Here is a 26,126-nt window from a genome sequence, read left to right on the forward strand (position 1 = left end):
TCAATGAACTGCAGCTCTCCAGTGCCGGCAACACTCATGCAGCCCAAGACCATGATGCTACCACCACCATGCTTGACTGTAGGCAAGATACAGTTGTCTTGGTACTTCTCACCAGGGCGCCGCCACACATGCTGGACACCATCTGAGCCAAACAAGTTTATCTTGGTCTCGTCAGACCACAGGGCATTCCAGTAATCCATGTTCTTGGACTGCTTGTCTTCAGCAAACTGTTTGCTGGCTTTCTTGTGCGTGGACTCAACTTCTTTGGTCAACCCTGGCGAAGCCTGTTCCGAGTGGAACCTGTCCTGGAAAACCGCTGTATGACCTTGGCCACCATGCTGTAGCTCAGTTTCAGGGTGTTAGCAATCTTCTTATAGCCCAGGCCATCTTTGTGGAGAGCAACAATTCTATTTCTCACATCCTCGGAGAGTTCTTTGCCATGAGGTGCCATGTTGAATATCCAGTGGCCAGTATGAAAGAATTGTACCCAAAACACCAAATTTAACAGCCCTGCTCCCCATTTACACCTGGGATCTTGACACATGACACCAGGGAGGGACAACGACACATTTGGGCACAATTTGGACATGTTCACTGTGGGGTGTACTCACTTATGTTGCCAGCTATTTAGACATTAATGGCTGTGTGTTGAGTTATTTTCAGAAGACAGTAAATTTACACTGCTATACAAGCTGTACACTGACTACACTAAGTTATTTCCAAGTTTCATGTCTATAGTGTTGTCCCATGAAAAGATATAATGAAATATTTGCAGAAATGTGAGGGGTGTGCTCATTTTTGTGATATACTGTATATATATATATATATATATATAAAATGCTCCGGCCATCATAACCCACAACGCACGCAATGGGTAAATGTTCCAGCTTCCGGTGAAGTGATGAAGCGTTGCTCCCTACCTAAAATGGTGAAATACCCTTGTGCACTTCACAATAACAGATAATATGAATGGAACGCTCCTACAGAATTGGGGCTAATGATTTTAAGAACCGCTTTCTGAACCAACCAGACCTTCTGATTTTAATTGTAAGTAAGAAATGCTGTTATTTGCACGTATTTAGCTTGCAGCGTCACACAGATGATTGTCAATGAAACACTTGATTGGCTTTCTAACGGGTTCGTGTTTTACTTCACAACCGGGGAAAGTTTGGAGGTTTTTAATTATAAGCACATTTACAAAATATGGAATATATTCCTAATGGGACACACGGTTATAAATTTAATAGCATCTGGAACAAGGTAAGGTAAGCAGTATTATGGATTTTTTGCTGTGTTTGGGATTTTAACCGCTGTGCTGTAATTTGCAATGAAAACAAAACGTTAGTTTAAGCTTTTAACTGGTACCTAGAAAAGTAAAGGCACTAATTAAAACAGCAAAATACAGTTGCTAATCTATTGTTGTTTTTCATCTGAACTTACATATTATTTGTTTATTTCTATGCTACATTTCCAATATATGTTTTGTGTATATTATATTGACTCGTGACTTGACTGGGACTCTAGCCTAAAGACTCGTGACTTGACTGGGACTCTAGCCTAAAGACTCATGACTTGACTCAGACTCTAGCCTAAAGACTCATGACTTGACTCAGACTCTAGCCTAAAGACTCGTGACTTGACTCGGACTCTAGCCTAAAGACTCATGACTTGACTCGGACTCTAGCCTAAAGACTTGTGACTCGACTCTGACACTTTTGTGACTTGTGAACATCTCTGCGTTCATGACCCAATTTTAACTTTCTAAAATTGAACTTGTAATGTTTCCTGCTTTAGGAGCACCACACAAGTGGGTTTCTATCCTGCTGTTATTATTTTTCCATTCGACATTGTGGTTTCCATGGCAACCCAAACCTTGCTTTGTTTGTTTCTTTGAACTTGCACCCACCAACCATATATACCCTTTGTGTCTGTCTGTTCAGTGCAACTCTGAATCTTTTGTCTACTTCTTTAAACCCCTTTTAGTTTTTTTAGTTTCCTGATTATTCCTCAACCAGTGTTTAACCCGAGGCCAGGCACTTTGAATATAATAATTAGAATACCATTAAAAACAGCACTTGGTTCTTACCCCTCAGTCCTACACACACAACATGATGTTCAGCTTTAGACAAGCTGCTGCATATTATTTTGGGATTCAGTTATAGCTCAAAACTAAAACTCTATTCTTTCTTTCTTTCTTTCTTTCTTTCTTTCTTTCTTTCTTTCTTTCTTTCTTTCTTTCTTTCTTTCGTTAGTTAGTTAGTTAGTTAGTTAGTTAGTTAGTTAGTTATTCTACTATGCAACTTACCTGCCCAGATGAGTCAGGCCCCACATGAGTCCCCCTGCCTTTCGGTCCATCAGAGCTTCCTGCTGAATCATTACTATGACATCTTGCCATTTCCATCTCCATCTCAATTTCTGCATCCATCTCAGCATCTTCTTTAGCCTCCTTATTGCTCTCCTCTAAATGCTTCATCAACACAGCAACCACCACATTCACCAGCACAAACTGAGCTATCAGCACGAAGGTTACAAAGTAAATGGGTGAGACCAAGGGTAAGTAGGTCAGGCAGTTCCTGTCTTTAGGTGTACACTCCCTCAAAGTGTCCTACACAAGACACACAACATTTTAATATCAGTGCATCAAATAAATGCACGGATAAATGTATTATTATAAAAATAATACCGTTGTACATAATATGAAAACATTTTACAGATGCATGTGCTAAAGACTTAAGATTTAACATTAATATTCAACAAGTACCTTCATTATGCCATTCCAATTGTCCCCAGTTGAAACTCTGAAGAGGGTCAGAAAGGCCATTCCAAAGTTCTCAAAAGTGGCATGTCGACTTAGGCCTTCACATGGGTTTTTGTCATTGCATTCTATAAATGAATAAATAACAACAAATAATGTAAAGTTAAAAAAAAAAAACCCACAAAACATATTTAAAACATTTTCTTTTAAAAGCACAGCTCAATTATGACAACACAAGGTTGGTTACTTTAAGCTTAGCTAATACAGATTAATCTATGAACTTGGAAATGTGCCACTTTAATTGGTGGTGTCTGGTTTAATTGAATTAATTTAAACAAATAAGCAGCTGCCTGCTGATGTGACTTAATAATTAGCATCAAGTTTAAAGTCAATTAAGAGTACATATTCCCCAAGACAGTGCTTAATCCTTTAATTTATAAGAGGGGTCTCACAAAGAGACCTCTCAACACAAATACACTACATGAACACCCATTCTAATTAGTGGGTTTGATTAGTTGAGCCACACCCATTGGTAACATAAATAACATCATATACAAAACTATAAAGTCTTAAATGGGTTGTACTACATGATGTTTTATGTGGCACATAAGCTGTATTTGTCAACTGTACTGTATAATAAACAGGAAATATTTAAGAGTAACATCAGCTCAGCAGCAAATTAGTAGGTTACACAAGTTTACAGAATGGATAAACATCGTGTGTCCCTAGTTGATAAGCATTGTGTTCATGTTGCATTTCTCATTATTTTAATTAGCAGCAACATCAGCCCAAAATTATTCATCAGGACCTAAACAGATGGGTTTCCATTGCTGAGTAGTCACTCACAACCCTAAGACTAAGAACTGTCAGCTAGGCCTTACTGCACAAATGTAAGGGGCTTTATATTAATGCCCATGGTATAATGCTGAACCAGCACATGTGATATTTGGTGTAAATGATTTTAAAGTGTCTGCCTAAGCCAAGGGCCTTCCTCTAATAAAATAAGATCTTTTCACATAAGCTTCTGTGATTGGAAGGGGGGCTCTAAGATTTGCAAGTAAGGTTGCCTTTAAGGATCAAATCCAAACATCTTTGACCTAAAACCAGAAATGGCAAGCAATTATGAGCACAGGCAGTAATGCAATAAAAAAGTGAGGGTGTCAGCTCTGTACAGAAATGCAGCACTGACCCAGTTTTCCGAAGAGCTCTACACCGAGCGCAGCATAAATGAAGAAGAGAAGCATAAACAGCAAGCCCAGATTTCCCACCTACATAGAGAGAACACAGCATCACACTCTAAATTATAAAAGAGTTGGTCATACAAAACACAGCTCTATTGTTACTACCTTATACTGTTTAATCTATAGTTTTATGAGAATGATTGTAATTATGTGAAATGAACCACTGACATTTCGTACATAATTAAAATACATATAAAATGTGGCTGAAAAAGGCACCTCTACAAAGGTGTTTCAAAAAATGATATAAAATTAAAGCTGTGGCTTGTAGAGGTGCCTTGTTCTATAAAAAGGCACACATGTCTGCTATTAAAAAAAATGTCTGTTCTGCAATATATCTGTTGTGAGAACAAGGATACAAAAGCATTTTCTAAAGAAATGGGTGTTTATCAATTTACAGTAATCAACAAATGAAAGCCTGGCAAAGTTGCATAAAAAATTTCTTATGGAAAATGTCAGGGTAGCGGTCCATCAAATTAGGTTTAATAAAATGGACTGGCACCTCTTCCAGGGTGTTACTGTGTGCCTTGATGCCATTGAAAAGATGAAATAGCCCCCCCGTGACCCTAAATGAATAAGTGGTTAAGATAGTGAGTGAGTGAGTGATTTGATGGCCGAAAAAACAACGGAAGAATATTTGTACTGTATTGTCATTTGAGATAAAGAGGGCTGTTTATGTCAGGAATCTTAGAATTTCTTCTTCTAATTAATTAATAATTAATATTTTATCATACACAAGAAACATACAGTTGTGTGTGTGTTATTTGGGCAGAATGTGTTTGCTATATTATAAATTGAACAGCTATTACACAACATTTAATAAGCAATCAATGCAGTAATACCAAAATATTTCATAATCATTTTTTGTCTCCCAACAAATGGACACTTTTTTTACTAAGATTTTACTGGCAAGGCATATCTTACAATAGCTGTTTAAGCAGCTGTTTCCTAAAACACACACTACAGCACCAAATAGTATAGTTAGTGCACTACAAATGGAGTATTTGTACACTATGCTGCACTAAAGATGTGCACTGGAACTGGTCCACATTAAGATAATTACCAAATAAGATGCCAGTTGGGTGCAAAGTCATGCTTTATTAATGAAAACAATGACATAAAAATAGATATTGGCATCCTAACCTGCAGACTGTGCTGTGGCTTTGGAAGAAATCTCACCAAAGTTAAACAATATACAGTTTTTATTTGCTTGTTACCATTAAATGAAACTTTGGTACCTTTAAGTTTAAGAATTATGTAGGGTTGGTAATGGCTTTAAAGAAAATAACTCTGGGGTGTTCAAGCTTGATTTGAGGGTAGTTTATATCCATGTTTTCCAAATACTTGTCCCAGATATCAGAACCTAATAATAGCTGGCATCACAAAACCAGATGTTAAATAATAAATGGTGAGATTACCTGGGGTAGAGCTTGCATCACAGTGTCCAGCAATGCTCTCATGCCTGTAGCCAACTTCAAAAGCTTTAGCACTGTGTAAATAGTAAGCAAAATATAAATCACACTCAGCATTTCTTCTGTGCTGCAGTATTCCTGCATCATGATATATTGCTCTCAATAAAAGCCAATGGAGTTCCTGTACCAGTATATGCTCATAAACTGATATTAAGAAAGTCTTTGCTGGAGTACCTCTGGCTATTCTCAAAACCCTCATTATACGGATGATGGTGGGGTTAATTGGAAGAGCAGCATTCATCTTGATCTCCTCTAGAATGATGCCCATGATGGATAGTAAAACAATAGCCAGATCTAACTGGTTCCACCTGTCAAAACAGCACAGTGTTTCTATTTTAGTGTACATGCTGTACAATATGTCAACACAAGGTTGGTTACTTTAAGCTTAGCTAATACAGATTAAACTATGAACTTGGTTTAATGAAAACAAATTATTCATCTGACATTCAATGCTTCACCCAACCAGAGACATCACAATTTCATGCATTGTGCACACATAATTAAAATGTAATTAAATCATAGTAGTGTTTAATTATAATGATACACTGGATTATGCGTACATCTTAAATCTGCCTTAGCAGCTGGTCATTTTTATTGCATTTTTACTGCCTAATTAAACAGCACAAGGAACAAAAAAAAACAAAAACGATTGTCTAAATACATGCTGATTCTTGTCGAATGTAAATAAGAGAGATCTATTACCATAAAATTCTCTCTGGCCTGTAAAATTTAACAGTAATGTTTTGCATATTGCACATTTAGTAGTCGAAACCTTAACAATTATAAATGTGGTATTGGTTGGCTTTAGTGTTGGATACATAATATATTGTTAAAAAGTCTGTTTTACCTGTCTTTAAAAAATCTTCGAACACCAAAAGCCACAAGTTTGAGAAGAGCCTCTAAGACGAAGAAGACGGTAAAGATGTAGTTGCAATACTTTAAAGCTTCATCTAGATACTGTAGAAAAAAAGGAATGAAGTTTAATATTTAACACAGGCAGAACAAAAAAAAACATACACTGCTGTTAAAAGAGAGCTGACTTACTGTGGGCTGATCGTAGTGCTCTATGGACATGGTAACCACATTGATACAAATGATGAAGGTTATAAAAAGGTCCAGGTAGTGGTTGGTGCACAGTGTGTGGATGTAGAGCCGAGCTGGTGAGTAATCTGCGTAGTAGGGTCTCTGCTGTGCCTCTGTTTTAAACATAGACACAAGCGAACAGCATGTTTAGCTCAATGCAGGATACGTGCAGTATGGCTAACTCATTCAGGCAAAGGCAGGAAATACTGAGCAAGAGAGGAACAGTACAGCAGAGGACGTTTCTGTAATGCTAAAAGAAATTTAATGTAATTCTGTAATGATGTGTAAAATTAAGATTTAAATGTAAGGGTAATGTCCTGCCCTGGAACTTTATTTCCTCTCATGCTTTATCATGCTTTAAACATGCTGAACTGAGAAACATGCATTTGTAAACATGACATTTTTTGGCTGGGTGTGTACTTTATCCACTGAAATGTTAAAAACTGCTACAAAATGGTGAGTACATTATTTAGTATTGTTAACAAATGACTATGTAATTATTAGTAGTGTTATGTTTCATTCCTTAAATAACATTAGTAATACAATCTTTTTTTCAAGTTTGGAAACAGACAAGATTTAAATCCATCCTTCTGAGTCTGCCATATAAAGCATGTTTACTTTTAACTTGCCAAATGCCAAGAGAGAAGCACATAGCTATTGAATACCTGTCAGAGATGTGCATGCAGATTTAACCTAACATCCAATCTAAGAACCTAAACAGTTCCCAACCAAATACAATAAAGTGTTGAGGTCTGCAAGGCAGAAATACTTTTCTTGACATCTGACATGAAATATGATGACAAATGATGATGAGTCAGCAGTAGGAGGAATAATTCAACAAACTGTTGGTGCCAAGATTTCCTACATTGTAAAATGTGTTCAATGGACAGATAGAGCTGAAAGCAGCTATTGTACGTTTACATCATCATTCTTAGGTCATAAGGCTACACTTGCTAAGGAGTAATTCAATTCTTTATATTAGTCATGACTGAGTATCCAAATGTCACAGTGACCTACTGAGGTACGCTTTGAAATATTTGGAATTCTTCCTTAATTACTCAATAGTTCAAGCATATATACTATATATATTGACTTTTAATGTAATAAAAAAACATTGATATGTCAGTCATAATGTATGTGGGAGAACCTCTTTTCCAAAAGTCAGGTGTTCCAATCAATGAGATGAGATTGGGGGTGTGGGTTACACTTACATTACATACATTTCTGGCATTAAGCAGACACCTTTCTCAAAAGTGACATACATTACAATTACAGTATACAGTCTGAGCAATTAATAGTTAAGGGCTTTGCTTAAGGGCCTGACAGAAGCAACCTGGCAATGGTGGGGCTTGAACCAGCAACCTTCTGATTACTAGCCCAGTACCTTAACCATTAGGCTACAGATGTAACCAGTGGTAGGGTTGTAGTGGTACCCTGTGATGTAAAAAAGGCACATTTGACAAAAGTTTGATATGCAACAAGGTGGAATGGTGGCACAGGCTGTAACTACAAAAGCATTAAGAATGAAAAAATGGACAACAATGCAGCTCTACGAGATTAAGGGATCACATCAGGGGACAGAATAATTCTGAAGCTGACTACAAGGACCTCAGCAGGACACTGATTTTCCAATAAATTCCAAAATAACATTGTTATACACAGGTTATCTAGTCACAGATCCAGTACTATTAAACTGCTGATTGAGGTAATGCATTTTGGGAAGGGTGTAAATCCCCACATAACACCAGCATGTGTTTGCATAAAAACAACATAAGCACCTCATTGCTTTTTGACTGCATCATGTAAAACTATAGCCATTGCTAATTAGTGGCATTAATTCTTTGATGAGTTCTCAGGATAATTGTATCAAGTGTTCTGTATACACACTAACACAAGCACAAATGATTCTAAAGCACAGTCATTAAGACATTTATAGAGATAGTGGGAATATTCATCTTTCCCCCTTGATGTATCCAGCAGAACAATGTCGCTCAAAACAGTTTTACACAGACCTGATCCTAAATTATGGTACCCAAGAAAAATATTATAGCTTCTTTCTATTAACTATTCCTAAAGTACAAGATTTACTTAGCACTGACTGTATCGTGTAACGCTTTAGGAAACACATATTAGTCATTCATAGCCAATAATCATCCACATACACTGATGAGCCATAACATTAAAACCACCTCCTTGTTTCTACACTCACCATTTTATCAGCTCCACTTACCACATAGAAGCACTTTAAAGTTCTACAATTACTGACTGTAGTCCATCTATTTCTCTAAATACTTTTTTAGCCTGCTTTCACCCTGTTCTTTAATGGTCAGGACCCCCAGAGGACCACCACAGAGTAGGTATTATTTGGGTGGTGGATCATTCTCAGCACTGCAGCGACACTGACATGGTGGTGGTGTGTTAGTGTGTGTTGTGCTGATATGAGTGGATCAGACACAGCAGCGCTGCTGGAGTTTTTAAATACCGTGTCCACTCACTGTCCACTCTATTAGACACTCCTACCTAGTTGGTCCACCTTGTAGATGTAAAGTCAGAGACGATCGCTCATCTATTGCTGCTGTTTGATTTGGTCATCTTCTAGACCTTCATCAGTTGTCTCAGAATGCTGCCTATGGGGCGCTGTTGGATGGATATTTTTGGTTGGTGGACTATTCTCAGTCCAGCAGGGACAGTGAGACGTTTAAAAACCCCAACAGTGCTGCTGTGTCTTATCCACTCATACCAGCACAACACACACTAACACACCACCACCTTGTCAGTGTCACTGCAGTGCTGAGAATGATCCACCACCTAAATAATACCTACTCTGTAGTGGTCCTGGGAGAGGCCTGACCATTGAAGAACAGCATGAAAGGGGGCTAACAAAGCATGCAGAGAAACAGATGGACTACAGTCAGTAATTGTAGAACTACAAAGTGCTCCTATATGGTAAGTGGAGCCAATAAACTGGACAATGTGTGTAGAAACAAGGAGGTGGTTTTAATGTTATGGCTGATCGATGTACATGATAAATGCAACAGTAGTTGCAAGATTATTAACATTTCAGCGTATTAACGCTTTTAGAGTGTCCTTAACTTTAATGTAGATGTTACACTGTTCCTCATTTGAAAGACCATGGTAATTTATAACAGGGTACTTGCATTTTCACCCTTGCATTTTCACCCATAATTAGTTTTGTGGTCTTAAGAAAATCGAACACTCTCACTCATGCATTTATCTGTTTCATACAGCGATAACTTCACATTGTGTTGTGCTACTTTTGTGCAGAATATATAAAGTACCAGCACAAAACCACTGCAACTACTATCACACGTTTGTTCTGACCAGAGCAGAACCACTGTGTGACACTGAACATAATTTAACCTCAGCGCTTATTCTATGATGTTCCAGTAAAAACTCTGGCTTTAAATAAGTGAGAACTGATGTACTCCCTCATCAGCTATTGACATTTTGTTTATTATTCTTTTTTCCTTATTGTTAGTTTATTTGTATTGCATTGTTGTTCTTTAATATTACAGTTACATTATAAGTTAAACATAAGAGTACCAAATAGACTGCTAAAATAAAAAACAGATAATAAGCTGTTTACATTTCCTATACCTGCTGTATTAAGTAATATTATAGCTCCTTTCTACTACCTATTCTCAAAGAGGAAGATTTACTTAGCACTGACTGTATCGTGCAACGCTTTAGGAATTGCATTGTTGTTCTTTAATATTACAGTTACATTGTAAGTTAAACATAAGAGGACTAAATAGACTGCTTAAAAGCAGATAATAAGCTGTTTGCATTTTCTATACCTACTGTATTAAGTATGTACATGCTTATTATAAATACCAGTAATGTGTTCCCATTCACACAAATAAGACTCTAACTGACCTCGTGTGCCAAGAAAAACTCCCCTAAAGACCTGTCATGCAGCATTTGGTGGTGAGGGAACATGCAGGGACATGCTGCAGACCATCACAATTCAAGGCCTTGACCAGCTCAGTGGCCTTTAAAAAAACTTTGGTCTTTATGTAATTAAAAGTCTATCTAATTATTCATTTTTGTCTTTCTCTCTAGGTCTCTCTTTTTTTTCTCAGGCACTGGAGGCAGGCAGTGCTCAGAAAAATAGATTACCGACCAGACCCGCATTTCTCCTTACTCCTGCGCCTTTTCTCCAAAAGCCGTTGTCTCTTTTCCTCCCGCATGCGAGCCTCCTCTTCTTCCTGGTCCTGCCGACACTTGTGAAAGTTCTCTACCACCACACCCACAAACATGTTCAGCACGAAGAAGCTTACGATAAGCAAAAAGGAGATGAAGAAGAGCAGCATCCAAGGGTTGTGGTTACGTACCGGCTGTAAAAGACACAAAAAAGAAAAATGTAGCCATTCAATGATGTAACTCAATAAGACAGCAGAATTTTATCAAAGCAGTAGTGCAACTAAGAGAGAATAAAGAAAGTAAGATTAAACCTGTTGGTTGACACCCACAGCATCCAGACCATCATACATAATATTCACCCAGCCATCCTTACACGATAGTACAAACAGTGACATGAGAGCCTGAAAAAAAGAGATAAAGATGATTCAAACACACAAGTTACCAGAATGGTTTTTTAATCCTTTGTTCCTCAGTGTTGATCAGAAGCTGAAGAACACATTATAGCTGCTAAAAGAGGTTGGACTGTGAATTAATCAGTCTGTTTAATAAAGACATGGTAAGTACAACTACTTTTATGTTTTTGGTTTACTTACACTGTGTTTGTTTCCAATGTTTACTCTGAAAAAAATTGGACCACATATTTTTCATTTTCTATCAATTACATTATCCGGGTCAGAGTCGTGGTAGGTTTGGCTCCAAAAAAAACAAGGCAGGAACACCCCAGACAGGGCGGCAATTCATTGCTGGGCTTCGGATATCATTTCCCTACACATAGCCAATTCCTTAAAAAGTTTCTGCACTTTTTTAAACTCTATTTATTAAGAATTTCAAAAACAAATTACATAATTTTTCTACATAGTCACCTTCCAATGCATTTTTACCAGCGTTGTACCAACTTTTAATGCCATCAGCAAAAATTGTTTTTGGTTGAGCGCATAGCCACTGATGCACTGCTGCTTTTACTTCATCATCACATGAAAATCTTCCCCTTAAAGCTTCTTTGAGCAGTCCGAAAAAGGTGGAAATCAGATGGTGCTAAATCCGGAATATAAACTCTCTCTCAGTCTTTCAGACACAATCAATTACTACTCCTCCCGCCCTCACTGTTTCCAACCAAAATATAAAAGTGTGGAAAATTGTTAATGATCCCTTGTATATCTGTGTAGTTGTCCGGCTGGATCTCTAGTAGAGAGCTCGAAGCTCTAGCAAACCGATAAGCTGAACATTTTCTTGCATTTTTATATAATAAACTTAACATAATCATCTCACTTAAAACTGACAATCATGTCTTACCTGCCCCAAATTGTCAAAGTTGTACTTTCTTCTAATCCATTTGTAGTTTGTTTGTAGGCAGTCTGACTTGTTGGTGATGTTTCTAGTATCCAGGCCTTCACAGTGGTAAAACTTGCCTTTAAAGAGCTAAAAATTTAAATGAGCATGTTATTTAAGATTCTAAATTAATCAGTGACCTATATTATAATCATCTCTGTACATTTCCATCTAGAGACTCTTCATTCTTACAGATGACACTTCCACAAGTCTTCACCTGAACTCCTAGAATGCCAAAAACAATGAAGAACGCGCAGCAGATCAGCACTATGTTTCCAATGGGTCTTAGAGATGTAATCAATGTTTCGACCACCAGCTTCAGTCCAGGAGCGCGGCTGATCACTCTGCAAAAACAGCAACAAACATATTACTGCTGTGAGGCTGTGCTTAAAATATAATAACAATATTAGGCAGCAACTAACAGGTCTGAATTATGATATATGAAACTTTTTACAAATACAATAGCTGTTTACATAGATCCAGGTTCAAAATCAATGATGAGCAAAAATCTTTATGAGAAAGAAACTTTTAAAAGACAGACTCAAATAGGACTCATTTTCTTAAAAACAGAATTAAGATGACATTTGCTGAAATGACAATAATTTAAGTTAAAATTACTTAATAGGACAAAAAATATCTTGGTCAGTGTTTAAAGAGCAAGATAAATAAAGAATAAAGAAAATTGAGTCAGATTTTATGTATAAGTACAGTTTTGTAAAATACATTGCTTTGCGCATTATGTCAAGAGCAGGTGCGGTCACTGCAGACACTCATGACATTTAGCCAGCTGAGCAGGTAGTAATTGTGAGGACCTGTCTATGTCATGTTGTGAGGACATGTCTATGTAACAAAAGTATAACCTTTATACCTGGCCAACTGTATAACCGCTGTACTCAGCACTGCACAACTTCAATAACATCAAATAATTAATTAAAGTTAACTGAACCCTGAACTACCGCACTATATTAGTAATGCTGACCTTAAAGGGCGCAGTGTCCTCAGCAGACGCAGAACCCTTAGAATGCCGAAGATCTTGTTCCCACCAGCAGATACTAAAAACACCAGGACGTCAATGAGTGAAACAAAGACTAGCATTCCATCCAACAAATTCCATGTGCTCCTCAGATAGCTATGTTTTCCTGAATAGAAGCCAAGCGCCACCACCTATAACACCAAGAATGGCAAATTTAGCTATGTTGAAAAAGAGACCTTACATTAAATATATGTGTAAAATAAAGGCTTTTGTACCTTCGCAGTCATTTCAGCAACAAATATCACAGTGAATACATAATTGGAAATAGTGAGAAACCTACGTTCCTGTCAAAAAATAAACAACATTATCAGAAAAATATCATCACATAATTGCAATAAAATGATCAAATCAAATTATTAAATAATACATTATTAATCCAAACATGAATAAAAAGTAAATATAAATGTACTGTTTAACATTTATTTAATTTTTATAGGACAAATGTTTTTTTTAAATTATTTTTTTTAATTCATTTTCTCCCCATTTTCCTCCCGATTTAGCACAGTCAATTTGTCTTCCACTGCTGAGGGACACCCGATTGCATCCGATGAGAGCATGGTGCTGCCCACGCCTCTTCCGACACGTGCACAGCCCTCCTCTTCTGTCCCCTGCATTCTGCACATGCGTCTTTTCTGCCAATCAGGATCCTTACACAGTGTATGAAGATCCCACCCACACATAGTCTGGTCATCCCGCCCTAGCAGATACGGGCACTGCCAATTATGACCGCCAGATGGCACCCAGCCGACCAGTGGCAAAGCCGAGTTTTGAATTGAGGAGTTCAGAGTCTTGGCGCTCGTGTGCTAGCAGAATATCCCGCTGCGTCACCTGGGTGCCAGGACAAATGTTTTTTGACAAAGAAAAAGAGCATTGCACACAAAAGCCAAAACCTCATCCTAACTGTAAAGCATGGTTGAAGCAGTATGTAAGTTCTACTTATTATCAATAAAAACAAATATTTGTTCATTCATTTGAACCTTGATTTAACTGACAAAAGTACAAAGAAAACCGACAAACTCAATTTTTCCATCACCTTTTCAATGTATTTTTTAAAGGTTTGGGAACTGAGGTTATGAAGTATTGAAAGTGGATTTACTTCAATAGAATACAGATCTGGAGACATATGCAACCTTCATGTGTATATGGACACACAGACTGATCAGCCATAACATTAAAACCACCTCCTTGTTTCTACAGTCACTGTCCACTTTACATCTACAAGGTAGACCAACTAGGAAGGAGTGTCTAATAGAGTTGACAGTGAGTGGACACGGTATTTAAAAACTCCAGCAGCGTTGCTGTGTCTGATCCACTTATACCAGCACAACACACACTAACACACCACCACCATGTCATTGTCACTGCAGTGCTAAGAATGACCCACTACCTTAATAATACCTGCTCTGTGGTGGTTCTGTGGGGGTCCTGACCATTGAAAAAAAAGGTAAAAGCAGGCTAAAAAGGTACGTAAAGAAACAGATGGACTACAGTCAGTAATTGTAGAACCACAAAAACTTCTATATGGTAAATGAAGCTGACAAAATGGACAGTGTGTGTAGAAACAAGGAGGTGGTTTTAATGTTATGGCTGATTAGTGTATACACACCATCACACATATGCAAGTCACCCATGCCATGAGCACTGATGCATCTCCATACTGTGACATGTTGGATTTTGCACCGTTTTGCTTAAAAATAGATGGATAAACTTGATATCTTTTGAGCATCTAAGATAAGCTTGTGACCAGAGAACTATACAGTTTTTCTGCACATAATTGATGTAAAACTTTTCCTTTGTTTATATTTACAAAATACAGTCAAGTTAAACAGTATATTATTGAAAATGATTGTAACATTTTCTTTGTACTTTTGTTGGTGCGGTAAAGATTTAAGAAAATTAACAGTTCTAGTTTCTGGAAACTAAGTTTGTACGAGTTCTTTAAGCACATAATAACACAGTAGCTGTGCTCACCTTGCTTAAATAGCTAATATTCGGTCTTTCCAGAGCTATTGTAATACAGTTAAGGAAGATAAAGACCAGGACCACATGGTCAAACATCTTGTGTGAGATAAGCCTCTGACAGAAAATTCGAAATCTAAAGAACAGAAGCAGAAGTTAAAGATGTACTACAACTGTAAAAATGTAGTGTTAATAAACAGGTTCTTTGTTTAGTTTGTTTTAGTTCACTCACTTGTTCTGTGGAGAGAACAGATATAGGGACCACTCCTCATGAGTTTTACACCACTTGGGTTTAAAGAAGTTCAGCACCTTCTTCAGACGGAAACAGAAACTCTGCAGGGTCAACAGAGAGGAAGTTTAGTAACTACAGTAGTATCAAGATAAGTGTCTGCATATGCAGCATCTGACCACCTGACCACATAACTAAGTAACAACAACTAAGAGGTTGTAAAGTAGCCTAAATTATTTACTTTTATGTGTTTAAATATGACATTAGCATTCTCCATTGTACTTCCAAATAAAGTCAGCTTCAGAATGATCACCACTGCTGGTAAAAGTTCAACTTCTTGGTAAATCATCCACTAAGTATATAAAAAATGGACAACTGCAATACTGGCAACTCCAACATTCTTGTTAAAACAATGTAGTGTGAGTATTTAGGAAATTCTAAAATGGTAAATCCTGTTTTACTGAGATACAGTAGACCCTTGAGTTATGAACAGTTTACCATACAAACATTTTGGGTTACGAACGATCTTTTTCAACTTAACGTACAAATAAATTTCGGATTACGAACCGAAATCCGTGAAACAAGTGACGTCACGAAGTTGACTCCGACCGTATCTCTCTCTCTATATATATAGTGAACGGAGAGCGAAGGGTGTTTTCTTTATATTTTGTAAAATTCTATATTAAAATGGCTTCAAAGAAGGTGCAGAGGAAGCACAGTGGTGAGAAAATACAACAATCTATTACTATTCGTTGTGTTGTATAATTACTCCTGCCAGTAGCTGTCACTGTGTATCAGACAGAGGGGACAGTGAGTGAGAGGGAAGAAGGCTGAGTAAAGTATTCTTTCTTTCATGCAATTACAAAATACAACACTATTAAAATAAAGAAGGAAATACAAGAGAAATATGAGAGTTATTGTTTTATCTGGTAGATACATTTTATAAAAAAAGAAGGAAATTTATTATGGTGTATGGTACAGCACACGTACTGTACTGAAATGTGATGTGTGTTGTTTTATGCACAGTACTACTGTGTATTGGGTATTGTTGTTTATAATTGTTTATTACAGGAATGTCTATTCTATAATTAAAGATTTAAGGGAAAATATACTTGTATTAATAACAAAAAAAAGACCTTTTAAGACATTAGAAAGGTTAGGTAAGGGGAGGGGGGTTTGGGAGGTCTGGCATGGATTAATTCTATTTACAATATTTCTTATGGGAAAAATAGGTTTAACTAATGAACATTTTGACTTAAGAACAGCCCTTCAAAACCAATTAAATTCGTAAGTCAAGGGTCTACTGTATAAATATGAGATGCCACAGATGCCACATAGAATTGACTTCATCAACATAGGAAATATTATTAAAACCAAATAAAATCAGATATAAGCTACACACCTGAAAATACCCCTAGAGCTAAGGGACCCTAATAATAACATCTTAAGTTAAAGTTTTCTTTTCCTTTCAAATCTAAAACACAGCAAAAGCTTATTGTTTTTTGTCCTCTTTTAAACATTGTGTAGCCCTTAAAAAGCAATTTTCATAAGTAGCCTCTGGACTGTTAAGGTACCACCACATTGGTATTCTAGAGTTTAATTCCACCTGCCACAAAATATATAACGTTGTAACAAGCCCAATCCTTGGAATAATATCTACAAAGCACATTCATTATGTAAACAGGAACTTTACAAATGTGTGTCATTGCAGCTTTGTCTTTGCTCACATCATCAATATCATCCTCTGCAGTGGAGTCCTCACGGATCAGCTCGGATGGCAGCTCAGTGGACAAGTGCAATGCTCTGCCATTGCAGTCATGGTAGTCTCCTGATAAGCAAAGACTGGGCACTGTGGGCAGCTCAGGAAAGTCCAGAGAGCTGGGGTGGTGCACAGAGCCCCCACTAACACTGCCTGTTTGTACTACCATGTTTCCCTCTGCGTCCTCATCCTCAAAACTGCCCCTGCCATCACCCGACAACAAAGACTCCTTTTCGCTGGATGTGTCTTTTCTCTTTAGGCTCGGTGCGCGACTAAGGCTGTTCCAGCTTGACCTGCGACTTCCCCAGTTACTGCTGGAACTGCACGGGTGACAAGGTGATCTTCGTGGACTGGCCTTAAGAGACACAAGTTAGGCATAACAAACAATTTTAATAACTGAGCCTTTTATATTTTACTTATCATACAAAATAAGAATCAGTTTTTTAGTCTTACCAGTGATCTCTGATCATAGGCATTTGGATCTATGGAAATGCCACTGCCACGCCTTAAATCCTCCATTCCACAAATTGATTCAGTTCCTAAGGAGCTTTTTGGAGTAGGCATAGGTGTGGCTGCTGTACGCATGATGATCGGTGGTGGCAAATTACCACGAGGATCTACATGTCCGTTTGCAGACATCATTAAAGAGTACATCTTCAATTCTGTAAGTAATAATTAGTGAAATTTAAAAATGAGTTTCAGCAAAAAGGGATGAATAAAGCAACAAAATAATCTAACATAATACAAAATGCAATTTACTACCACTGTCCAGTGACTAAAATACATTTATGATTTATCATGCAGGACATACAGTACAGTAGCAGGTAAATGAAAGGCAATTTCTTAATAGACTTGCAGACTGTGGCAAAGAAAATGTACTTCAGTATGAGTCAAAGTACTTTTACTGTAGACATCAAATATTACTTTACTATTGTTTATACATTTCTGAATTCAAGTTAAATGAAAACCAGAAAGAAGCTTTGGGCAATAACCTGTGGCACGTAATTCCCTAATTTTCTCTTCTTCTTCAAAGTTGACTGACCTCTTCTCCTCATCTGCATCAGACTTAGTGGCATCTCCCTGCAGGGCAAAGAAGGGATTTAAAAGCGAATTCACGCTACATTCACAGTCATTCACAGCTGTAAGGCCAAAAATACTTTCTGTGTGACTCTATATATGGATGCACATGCAGCTTTGATAGGAGAAGTACTCACAGACATGTCTTGTGCTTTTATGTATAATCAGTAGGAGGCTAAGTACTGTACCTTCAGCACATTGAACGTGAACTGCAGCTCAAGGACGTGTAATGGTAATTTGTGAAAATGTACACAAGCAACAGGCCTAATGAATGCAGAATACAAGCAGACGCTTTCCTGTATACAACAGATGTTGCTACAGAATGTATAATCCAGGCCAGTGCCACCTGGGTTAGTGCACAGGCATTACATAGTTGTGAGTGTATATGCATGTGACTGTAACTTGTTTAAATGTGAAAAATTATTATGAGCAAAAAAGCAATGTATTTTTTACATTCTTTGTTTGGAGTAAACACTGGATCAGATACAGTTTTAATATACCTCTGCTTGAAAGCCCTCCACAAGAATGGCTACAAGAAGGTTAAAGAGGACGTAGTTGCCAAAGGTCATCAGCGCCACGAAGTAAAGTGCAGCCAGTGGAGAGGTGGAAGCCATTCCATTATAGAGGACCACGTTCCAGTCCTCCTGAGTAAGTATCTGCAACAAAAAATATATAGATTTGCAGCATTGAAAGGAACAAATAGCATTAACATTTATGATTTAAATTGAATTTTGAGGACGTTTTTTTTATATTAAAATCTCTCATTAAAACTATATGCCAAAAGTATATAATATATGCCAAGTGTTGTTACAAACTAACATACATACATTTTTATTCTCCTTGGTTTAAATACCACAAATTAACTGTATTTTACATACATGCCCTATCGTACAAAAAAATGACTAATACATCCTAGCTACTGCACTATGTAGCTAATTTAAAGTCTTTTAGAATTTGCTATGTTCTCCTTGTTTTTGGTTGTAGCACCATAGTTCCTCTGAAGATATTAATTCAGTTCATAAATATTGGTTTAGGCTGGTATCTAAACTACAAATAAGTGTATGACTGCATGTCAGTCTTAAGATCATTTAAAAGCCAGGACATTATTAAAAACTTGCTTTTTATTACATAAAATCACTGTATTTTTAATTTCAATTTAAAATTCATAATAAGTAAGTTGTTTTGTTATTATTTTCATTTAAATAGGAAAGAAATATAGTACAAGGTATTCTAACAGTTTTGGTCTCTCCCTGTGGCACTGCAGTGATGCTATACAAGGACTTTAGTGTTTTTTCTTTACATTTCCCTACCCATGCCCAGTCACTGCCCCTTGCTATAATTTGTCTTTTGTCATTGTCTAAACCTGTTTCCCAGTGTATCTGTCTTTGTAATCAGTGTCTGTATAATGTCTGCATAATTCTTAGAGATTCTTGTCTGTATAAGTACCCCTTCTGTTCCATTTCTCCATTGTCTTGGGTTAAGTGTAGATGTTTTATCGTCTGTACAATGTGTCCTGTTTTATCTTCTACATGCACCAATTTCAGTAACGAAATTTATTAAGAATCTTCATTTAAAAATGCTACACAGTTTAACATACAAAATACTGATTTTCTATTCACAATAAATGACAAACAGGTTAAATAATAAAAAGCAAAATGCATTATTATGTTTGTTCACAAAGAAAGATCTATAAGTGTCTTTGTTAGCAAATGTGCCTCTAAATGTTCAGACAGACCCTATGTCTGTTTAGAACAGTTGTAGCATGTGCTTTTTGCTCATGCACTACACTACAAGCTAAGTTTTACAGAGCATTTACAATACTGAATACAATACAATACTGTTTTGAAAACAGCAAATGAAAATAAGACTAATAACTAAAGTGCAAAATGCTTTTATATGCCCCTTGGTAGAGGGAGAAATAATTAAATAATGAGTGTATACAGCTTCAAAAAAGCACAAGCGAGTGTACTAATGTGTCATTTGCACATTTAAAATAGTGCACTATTTTATTGGTGAGATCAGGTTGAGATCCCAGCTCTAACCTGAAACACAGTGACGATGGCCCACAGCAAGGAGTCAAAGTTCTTCCGATCTGGAATGGTGTCTCCATTTTCCATCACCTCGCCAAATTTGCAACCAAACAGGTGCATTCCAAGAATACTGCAAAATATACATGTATGTTTATTAAAATTCATTATTAGGTTGCAGTGATATTGAAAAACACCAATGATTTACTGCTAACAAGTAGGTTTTTGTATCTATTTTCTTATCTTATAACATCCAGATGCATATAGAGTGTCACAACCAATTTATTTATTTTTATTTATTTATTTATTGATGCATTTTCTCCCCATTGTCCTCCCGATTTAGAGCACTCAATTTTGTCTTCCGCTGCTGAGAGATACCAGATTGCATCCAAAGAGAGCACGTCGCTGTACACACCTCTTCTGACACGTGCACAGCCCTCCGCTTCTCGCCCCTGCATTCTGCACAGAAGTCTTATCCGCCAATCAGGGTCCCTACACAGCGTATAAACACCCACCCACCCACACCTAGTCCGGCCCCCAACCTGCAGATACAGTGGCCAATTAGTATCTGCTGCAGGTACTGCCAATGATGCCCGCTAGATGCCGACCAACCGACCGGTGGCAACACCGAGTTTCAAACTGAGCCAGAGCTGGTGTGCTAGCGGAATATCCCGCTGTGCCACCTGGGTGCCATCACAACCAATTTAGAAAGTAAATAAGATTTGCTGTCAGATGACATGAAAAAACACAAACAAATCATCTGATTATAAAGATCAGTTCTGGTAGGAATGTATTTCTTTTAAATGTTGTATTATTTATGTTCACAACTGAGTATATCTAATACCTGAATGTAAAGATGAAGAGCATAAGCAACATGCAGAAAGTAGCCACGTTATCCATTGTCTTCATCAGGACCACCAGCTGTCTGCGCAGAGCAGGCAGAAAGCGCACCAGCTTAAGTACACGCAGCAGACGAAAGGTCCTGAGCACCGACAGACCTCCATCAGCCTGTCCAATAATCTCCCACACACTAAAAAAGACACATACATTTAGTGAGATCAGCACAAATGTCCAATCAGTTACACAAATGCATGCTGAAGGAACATGATGGAGGTTGTGGAATAGCGAACTTAATGATGGTATTGGAATAAGCGGAAAAAGGATGTATGGCAGTGTAGTAAAGTCCAAAGTAAGTGTGCTTACCTTATAACTACGATGATCCCATCAAAGATATTATATGGGTTTTTAATGTAGCCAAAGATGCCAAAAGCCATCAGCTTGAAGATCATCTCAAGAACAAACATGCTGGTAAAGACAATATTGCTTATTTCCAGAATATCTGTCAGTTCATCGGGCTGTAAAAGTAAACAAAAAAATTAAAACATTACTTTATATAACTGATTGCCATGAGGTGTGATTAAAACACCTACCATTAATAATCAGGGGGCTGATTACTGTCCACACATTTTTGTCCACATAATAACTGTCTCTCAAAAATGTTTATGATCAAATTATTTGCTAGTATAGTTAGCAATCAACCCATTAACCAAATTAATTTTAAGTTTATAGAATATTCAAGTTGCACCAATCTAAAACATTCCACAATAAGCAGGTAAACTGGTAACACATGAGAGTATCATGATGGGGTATAAAAGGAAGATCCACCAAAGGCTTAGTCTTTGTAAGTCAAGATGGTTTGTGGCTAACCACCTGCAGGCAAATCGGTTGATAAAATACTCAATGTATTTAGCAAATAATTTAGGTGTTTTACCATCTACCATACATAATACTGTAAAAGATTTGGGAAAACTGAAGAAATCTCAGTCCGAGTAAGGCAAAGCTGGAAACCGCTGTTAAATGAGAATGACCTTTAAGCCTTCAGAGGCCTTGTGTGACAAATTATCATGCTACTGTGATAAAAAAAAATAGCCATATCTGCATGGCATTACTTTTAAAAACCAGATGAGTCCACATTTGAGCATGCCCAGAAAAATAAACATTAATTTCTCTGTGTGTATGCATGAGTAGCCTGCCTACAGACCAGATTTGTCGCCTATTGAAAATGTATGGTGCATCATTAAGAGGGGAATCCTTTATCAGTGACCAAGGGATGTTAAGCAGCTGTTTCAAGTCTTGTATCAAGCAAGAATAAGCAAAAGTTCTACTTGCACAACTGCAGCAATTACTGTCCTCATTTCCCAAACCATTAAAAAGTGTAATTAATGAGGAATGTGATGTAACACAGGGGTAAACATGCAAAGCAAATAACAGCGTCTAACCAAGAGAACAGGGCCAAAAAAGCTTTCTAGCACAAGAATGTATATGCCATTGTTGGTGTATAAACTTGTGTTTTCTCGTCAACAAGGCTAATGCTTTGTCACATCACTATACATAATGCTTTGCTGCAATCCAATAGTTGCTGAGATAATCTTTGCTGACAAAAACCACAGCAACTTTACAGAAAAAACACATCTCTTGCACAATCATTAAACAATTGCTTTTCTCTCTTCAAGGACACCACAGAAATTTTAGTAGAACTGGCAAACTGAGATGATCACTAACAAAATAAATAACACCTTAATTTGAGCACAACCAGTAAACTAAACGGATCTTCACAGAAGAACCCCACAACAACTCTAACACAACCAGCATAACTAGCAAAATGAGAAGATCTGAGAAATATTGAGAAATATATAAGAAAATATTTAGGGTCAAAATTATGCATACAGCACAACTAATATTCAGTTATACAACCTATAGCTCAATTTACCTTGGTCAACCACTTTTGATAGCAGTTAACAAGCTTCTGACACATGGGCATAGACTTGACCATGTTTATAGTTTTATTTTAGTCTGATTATCATTTTAAAAACAGTAAATAGTTTTGTGTTTCGAGTTACTGACATGTTCAAACGCCCTACTTTATTTAGGATTTAACCTCACAATCACTACATACCTGTTCATTACCATGCTTTCAGTGTGAAGCAAACTAAATAACTACAAAATAAATCAGCATTTCTGGTTTTTGATTTAATGCAATAACTTATTACAGTTTTTTTCTGTTGAAAAGGTTTGGAGACCAATATGAACGCTCTTTACTCCAACTTTAATAACTGCAGATTAGAATAAGTTGAAAGCTAAAAATTAAGTATGTTAATAGTAAACAACTTTTGGCACAGTAATGGTAATGGTAATTGGTAATGGTATTCAAGACATGCACTCCTACTTATACCAACAGAAACTTCTCAAAGAAAAAAAATATCATTCCTTGAGCATTGTAAACTATCATAATTGCCTTAGCTTTTTTAATATTTTATTAGGTTTTCTGTAACATTAAACAATACATTTTTTCTTAACTTATAAACTTTCTGAATAAAAAGCCTTAAATAGACCAGAAAATTATGCGGCACTGGGCCTGATGATGCTACACATGGTTTGCAATGACAAATAATGAAGGAATGGCATTTTACTCAATGATGGTGATAGCAGAGAGGAAGGAAATCTTCCAAACATATTGCTCAATTCTGTCTTCCAGAGTGGGAAACAGTCCCAAAATAATTTTTAAGGGCTATTCAACTTCCACTTCTGTATTAAAACCTATGTACAGTATATTAAAACACTTAGATTGCAGTGAGATAATATATATTCCATACTGATAGTCTCTGTACACATTGTTGGTGTGGGCATGGTGTGCCATAGTTTAGTTGTTAAAAGAGCTTAAAATAAACCTCATAATAATGAAGCACAATTTAAACAGGTCCTCGCTATAGCAAAGTTATAAAATCCATAGCATTGCCATAATATGTATTCCATACTGACAGTCTTTGTACACATTGTACGTGTGGGCATGGTGTGCCATAGTTTAGTTGTTAAAAGGGCTTAAAATCAACCTCATAATAATAAAGCACAATTTAAAGAGGTCCTCACCATAGGAGGAAGAGAATAAAAAGAGTGGGATTAAAGAGGTTTAAAGTTAAAGTGAGAAAAACAATAGAAAACATGTTTATTTAAGCACATCTGCAGATGCCAGCTACATATTTTCCATTTTCACCTCTTTGAAACACTCTATCGATGTAAGCCTCTTAGCACTTACTGTATACACACTACACATTACTCACTTACAGTACATCTTTGTGAGTGGGTCTAAGCCAAAGCAAACCACAAATCACCAAGAGAACAGTAACGACACACAAAATGTTATTTGGAAATAACAGCTGCCCAGATGCACTCCAGGAAGTGGTCTAGAATTGTTCTCATTTTTTCAACCAGAATAAATGTCATTAGAAACAGATATATTACACTAGGCAGTACAAACAAAAAATGTTGCACTGAAATACTGCTAATGTTTCAGTGCAAAATCATCTACTATTGTTTTTTATTATTATTATTTTACAGCCAGGTCAGCAAACAGAAATATCTAAAACTTTTTTTTTTTATTAATACAGGTAAACTACTGATATAGAAACATCATTGTCCACTGTAACAGAAATGTGAATAGTCACCATTTTGATTAACCAGTAACAAAAAAGTCATTCTTTTAACAAAAATACTGTTAGATACAGATATAATTTAAATACATTTCCAACAGCTGATGTTTAGTCTGAATTGATAGCAAAGCTACAGATCTCTAGTCTGCTGAATTGAACCCTCACCCTCCCTCAGTGCACATGTTTTGTTTACAAACGTGTAGTGCTATACCTTTATCCCAAAAAATGTATCATATATTTATATTATTTAAACACTCTGCACATGTAGATCAGTGTGTAGTGGCAGTATATTCCGCTAGCACAAAAGCGCCGTTGTTAAATTACGCCAAAATATGACAAAACTAGCATTCTTTTAATTAAAAAAAACTGTTTAAAAATATATTTCTCATTCAAATAAATTGCTGAGTTAAAAGTAAGACCTAACTGCCTGTTTATCACAATGAATCAAACATAATTATGATACAGGAGTTATTTACACTGTTAAATGTTTCCAAACAGCTGACAATTTGGTACAAGTGAAGCAGCAGCATTTTAATGCAGTGAATTTTAAAAGTAATAATCCTGCTGATAGTTTATTGCAAAGATTTGGAGCAAAAATCTTCCAATTTTAGATTTGTGAAAATAGAAAAAAAAACAACCTGTTGGGCATTAAATATTAAAAATGTCATCTCACAAAGTTTCATTGTGTTATTAACTGCTAAATTACTGTGAGTTAATGTCGCTCACTATAGAGACAAAGGTACAAGGTACACCTTGTAAAGCTCCTGGGTGTCTACATCAGTGTACATAAAGCAGTAATGTGGCAACAGTCATAAAGAAAACAATGCTAACATTATACTGCAGATGACTGGCTAGACTAAAAAAAGCAAAAAAGCATTTGTGTTCTCTGCAATACACCAGCTCTGTGCACTATCCTCAGTGCCCATAAACCATGCCCACAACATCCCTGACATTTGGCAGACAAGAAAAGAGCGGTCCTGCTCAGTGAAAACAAACAAGCCTCCTGGTTCAATGCGCAGTCAGTAATCAAATGCATGTGGTTCCAGCTGTAATGCTGTGACACTAACTGATTCACTCAGTGGTGCTGGGTAAATACGATTAGCTGATTGATTGCCTTCACAGCAGTGGGGCTGTACTGACTGTTCAGCCTTTCATCTGGCCATGCAGAGAGAAAAGGTTAGGCTGACATGGATTATATTACCATAATATGTAGATACCTGATCATCATTTTGTCAGACATCCCCATTTGAAGACCAAGGGTTTAAGAGCATGCCCCCCTTTTAGTGACCTACTCTGGTTTTGGAAGACTTTTTACAAGACTGTGTGTATTTTACAAGAGTGTTTGTGTGGTAATTAATGACCATTCAGTCTAAAGAACATTTATGAGGTCAGGCACTGATGCTAGGCCAGACATTTCAATTAATCCCAAAGCTGTTCAGTGGGACTGAAGTTAGGCAGGCCACTAGAGTTCATTAACACAACGCTTATCCATCCATGTGTTAAATAATACAGAA

At 36.8% G+C, this 26,126-nt stretch overlaps 1 protein-coding gene across 1 annotated transcript in view; it reads right to left on the bottom strand.

Moving 5' to 3' along the window:
- Positions 1–26,126, bottom strand: part of cacna1ha (calcium channel, voltage-dependent, T type, alpha 1H subunit a) — a 105,471-nt gene that overhangs the window by 7,121 nt on the left and 72,224 nt on the right. Inside the window, exons 11-32 of the mRNA XM_063012894.1 lie at positions 21,329–21,480; positions 20,970–21,155; positions 20,141–20,258; positions 18,599–18,754; positions 18,014–18,101; positions 17,475–17,683; positions 16,990–17,376; positions 15,266–15,366; positions 15,046–15,169; positions 13,290–13,358; positions 13,021–13,205; positions 12,259–12,385; positions 12,006–12,131; positions 11,024–11,113; positions 10,693–10,906; positions 6,510–6,661; positions 6,313–6,422; positions 5,640–5,773; positions 5,412–5,482; positions 3,945–4,023; positions 2,762–2,883; positions 2,306–2,605 (exon numbers count right to left, since the gene is read on the bottom strand). Coding sequence (XP_062868964.1) covers positions 2,306–2,605; positions 2,762–2,883; positions 3,945–4,023; positions 5,412–5,482; positions 5,640–5,773; positions 6,313–6,422; positions 6,510–6,661; positions 10,693–10,906; positions 11,024–11,113; positions 12,006–12,131; positions 12,259–12,385; positions 13,021–13,205; positions 13,290–13,358; positions 15,046–15,169; positions 15,266–15,366; positions 16,990–17,376; positions 17,475–17,683; positions 18,014–18,101; positions 18,599–18,754; positions 20,141–20,258; positions 20,970–21,155; positions 21,329–21,480 — 3,300 coding nt within the window. The remainder of the gene's footprint in view (positions 1–2,305; positions 2,606–2,761; positions 2,884–3,944; positions 4,024–5,411; positions 5,483–5,639; positions 5,774–6,312; positions 6,423–6,509; positions 6,662–10,692; positions 10,907–11,023; positions 11,114–12,005; positions 12,132–12,258; positions 12,386–13,020; positions 13,206–13,289; positions 13,359–15,045; positions 15,170–15,265; positions 15,367–16,989; positions 17,377–17,474; positions 17,684–18,013; positions 18,102–18,598; positions 18,755–20,140; positions 20,259–20,969; positions 21,156–21,328; positions 21,481–26,126) is intronic.

Source organism: Trichomycterus rosablanca, chromosome 2, assembly GCF_030014385.1.
Source record: "Trichomycterus rosablanca isolate fTriRos1 chromosome 2, fTriRos1.hap1, whole genome shotgun sequence".
In the NCBI taxonomy this organism is placed as follows: domain Eukaryota; kingdom Metazoa; phylum Chordata; class Actinopteri; order Siluriformes; family Trichomycteridae; genus Trichomycterus; species Trichomycterus rosablanca.